Source organism: Priapulus caudatus, unplaced genomic scaffold, assembly GCF_000485595.1.
Source record: "Priapulus caudatus unplaced genomic scaffold, Priapulus_caudatus-5.0.1 Scaffold108, whole genome shotgun sequence".
NCBI classification, from domain to species: domain Eukaryota; kingdom Metazoa; phylum Priapulida; class Priapulimorpha; order Priapulimorphida; family Priapulidae; genus Priapulus; species Priapulus caudatus.
In genome coordinates, this window is record NW_014577169.1 from 495,439 (window position 1) to 499,496 (window position 4,058).

Sequence of the window (4,058 nt, forward strand, 5' to 3'; positions counted from 1 at the left end):
ATATATACTATAGACACACTCTTGTACTGACTCCGTAATTACTAATGATTAATAATATTAAAGTATGGCCTAGGCCTCATTACAACTTGCTTGTTTTAGAATGTTTGTGTGGTGCTAATGTTATCAAGTAATATAAATTAAGTGTGGATTCCGGAAGAGAACGTGCATATATCGGTTTCATAGGCCTACATGTGTGCGTGCGTGCACGCGCGTATATGCGTGTGTATACGCGGATCATTTAAAACTGATTGAATGCATACAGACAGCGTCGATCCTATCACAATTTCACACACCGCTGGTTCTTACCACCGCCTCGAGGCGCTGATCCTTTGAACTGTATATATATAATAACTGTTATCATATAAACAGCTTAGTGCGCTAATCAGACCTTGACCTCCTAACCCCGCCACGACTTACGAGTAAAATGCATACACTCGGGATGGGGAAGAGGAGTTAGGGGAGGGGTCGCTTGACGAGATCAATCGGATCATCTGCACCGCGTTACCCAAGCAGTCTCAGATTGCCAAGCACATCGGCTTGGCAAAGGAAAAACATGTGCGAGTAAGTACTCGCCACTCGGGGAATCAACAATCTAGGACGCACTAAAGCGTGCCAGCGCAATCTCCATTCTGAATGAATACTCAAGGTTAAACTTCCGACTCACGTACATTTCCTTGTTCCACTCGCTGGTGACCGTGTTGTAGTAACCCCAGCTAGCTGCGTTGTGTGTCGACATGACGGGCTTGTCTAACTCACACAGCATTGCAACGATGAAGTCGTGAATCGTACCCGCCCGATCGAACTTCTCCAAGAACTCTGGCCGGTGACGCTGCAACCAGAAGAGTGTCGCACAGCCGTGGCCAGTGCTCAGCCGGAGATGTGAGTCGGGCGTCGGTAAAGTCTCCAAGAACGCCCGACTACACCGGCCGTCCTGCCACGTGAACAGCTGGCTAGTCTTGTCCGTGCAGCATCGTCCGAAGTTGTTCCTCGTCCACGCCTCGCCGGATTTCCACAACACGACGCCGTGCATCTGTCCACACACGCCTATCGTTTTCACGTGTATCAGGTGGTCTTTCTTCAACATCGACACGGCGTGCTGCAGCGCAGTGCAAATTCTCTGCGAGCATTGTTCGTTCGCCTGCACATCTACGTCGCTGCCGTGCTCGGCCGACGTCGGCCGACATTGTGTCTGCACTATGTGCTTCGTAGATTTCTCGATTATCGTAGCTTTAACGCTTGTCGTGCCGATATCGATACCAAGTACAAGATCACGGTGCTCGTTTCTCGCCATTTCTACTCGAAATGCACGACGGCTGATCTGTTTTGCCGCTATGTGGCGCGACTGCTTGTAAACAAACGTTATGATTGGTTTAGGCCTGACAAGCCCCTCTTAGACGATTGGCTCATATCCCGGGGCGTGTCTATATTCAAGCCGGTACGGGAGATTACGGTACGCATATATATTTGCTAATATATTGACTAATCGTGCGTAAATATTCACAGAGAGTATAGCTAAGACATGTGTCAATACATGGCTCAATGCATGATGTATGGAAGCCAGGAGCCGGCATCTATATCTATATAATATTATACACATATATTTTTGAGCGATTATTTACTCCTGATCTGACTATATGTCGTTGTAGTAGATATCTAATCTATGTACACAGCTATATCTGCAGCAAATGCCGAGTTTTGAATATACGCCCACAGCCCAAGCAGCTGTCGCAGCTCACACGTGTATCTATAGAAATAGATGTGTAGACCTATATCGATTGGCTGAGATCCCATAATATTAACCTATATTTTGATTATTATGTTTATACATATTTATATCAGTATATGGCCATGATTGTTCATTGATATGTATATATCTGAACATTTAACATTGTAAAATAAAGTTTTATGCATATCGATTTCTTCCACTCGTCATTTTATATGAGATGAAGCAAAGGAGGAAGCTTAATTAGTAGGCATAGCTGCCTACTTCTGTTTTTGCCTTCCAAATGACGGCAACCTTGCGGGTTATAGATGGCTACGTCTTACAAATTTGTATGATAATTCTACAATTCTAATATTTACATCGTAACGTTTTTTTAACTGTTCAACAAATTCAGTAAATATAGCGCACGTTGAACATTAGTAGGCATTTTCTGCTGCGAACAAAGGGAACGGAATATATAGTAGCCGTGCCGCACCGTCGGCGGCGGTATCTAGGGCAGACTTTCCCGTGAAAGGTTGTGTTTTCGTGTGCTCTTGTACCTATGTAGACTGTGTAGAAACTCTAACCGCTAGAATAAACACTTAGTCCGTTCATTAAACACACTTGTTTTGCGTTCACTGTGTGTTACCGATAACTCGTCGACACCGCATCTCTCACGCAATCCACGAACGAATATTGATACCTGCCGCGCAGAACTTGAGGCGGTTACACATACGCTCGCAAGGTGCTACAACAAACACGGGCCATCGCGTGCAGTGTATCATCTGGGCATGTGATCAGGCGTATCAGCGATCTCGTATCCCTTGATACCGTACGTCGGGTGATATTAATATTCATCGGACACTGATACCTAACACTACACCGGCCGTCCTGCTCGTCTAAAGCGAAGGAACCCAATATCAATATTGTAACCAAACACAATATTAGGGGTCATACCTAGCCTCGGTACTCCTTCACCGAGAACCCTACTCTTGTGTTGAGTTGCGCGTTATTGTATTCACCTCCGTATATGCAGTTCAAATAATCAAGAGCTAATAATAAAGGTATTATTAGCTCTTGAAATTATGTCCTACACATTTTTACCGCACGCCCGTACACCACAAACTCACTGAGAGATACATTTCTATCTTTCTCTTTTTATTCCATCTTCCTCTATATCTTTCTCTAGACTCCATCTTTCTGTGTGTTTGTGCCACTGAACTCTATAACAAAATTATTATAGAGATCAGTGGTTTGTGCACACTGGCGTGTGTGCGAGAGATTGTGTGTTGCAGAGGGGGATCGAGCATGAATTATTTGAACGCCATTTACGTGGAATTATTAGTAGATAGAGAATACATAAATATTAAGACTTCAGTAGTGAATAGAATTTATGTTTGTTACAATCGTTTCATTATTGAAAAGGCCCAAGTGCGCGCGCGCGTGCGCGTAGTAAAACGATGACGATAGTATCATGTAAATTTAAAAATTGTTTACATACGACGAGTATAAACTAACTTGAGCAAATTAAATATAAGTTATCACCACGATAATTCACAAGTACAAAAGATTGTGATGCATGTATTTAAAGGATTTACAAACTGAAAAAATAATGTCAAAGGGAAGATCACTTGTTTAATATGGATGCGCCCATTGTGAATGAGTGAACTCGAAGTTGTAAATAATCAAATATGGTAAAAACTGAAAAGGCGAATTCCATATCAATACTTCCTGTACATCGTCATGTTAGTATCATGCCTACAAATTCTCTTGTATTGCAGTGCTAATTCGTAAATTTACACTGGCGCCCAAAAAACTAGATTTTTGAGTGTCGTCTGTCGATCAGGACAGTACGGCTGATCGACGGTAGGACCTATTACTATTAGTATTACTATTAGTAGGTATTACGCCAGTACGGTACCTGAGTAAGTAGTACTCTGACTGACTCACTGAGTAGTTTAATTAATTGTATCGCCCAATAGCAATACCGTAGTGGCTCGTTGATAGTTTACCATCATAAATCGCTGTAGACCGAATAATTCTGTCCCATATAACCTTTTTTATATTTTGGTGAGGGTTATATTGGGACAGAACGGGGTTCATTGAAATTTCGTGAGATCGCATGCAAAATGCATGCGCTGCGAATGCGGCCCGTACGCCGCTATTGGCGCGAAAAAACCCTACCGTTTCCTTCTACATGACTTTACCTTGCTGTATACATTCACTTCAATCGTTATTCACTTCTTAAAAAATTGTTTTTCAGACACCCCGCTTCATTTAACTTTCGTAAATAACATTCGCCATTTACAATGATGCAGAACTAGAACCAGAACCATCTGTGCAATCAGAAATAAAG

The 4,058-nt window shown here is 42.7% G+C and overlaps 2 protein-coding genes across 5 annotated transcripts in view; one reads left to right on the forward strand and one right to left on the reverse strand.

The window, feature by feature from the left end:
* Nucleotides 1-1,291, reverse strand: part of LOC106805287 (sedoheptulokinase-like) — a 68,010-nt gene extending 66,719 nt beyond the window's left edge. The window contains exon 1 of the mRNA XM_014806825.1: nt 669-1,291. Coding sequence (XP_014662311.1) covers nt 669-1,291 — 623 coding nt within the window. The remainder of the gene's footprint in view (nt 1-668) is intronic.
* A 1,925-nt stretch (nt 1,292-3,216) lies between these two features.
* LOC106805300 (RWD domain-containing protein 4-like) overlaps nt 3,217-4,058 on the forward strand; it is a 3,283-nt gene continuing 2,441 nt past the window's right edge. The window contains exon 1 of one of the 4 annotated variants that reach the window (XM_014806839.1): nt 3,217-3,627. Coding sequence is in view for 1 of the 4 variants with exons in the window: in XM_014806836.1 (XP_014662322.1) it covers nt 3,394-3,447 (54 nt within the window). In the remaining 3 variants the exon portion in view is untranslated. The remainder of the gene's footprint in view (nt 3,628-4,058) is intronic. The other 3 variants (XM_014806836.1, XM_014806838.1, XM_014806837.1) reach the window with 3 other exon arrangements.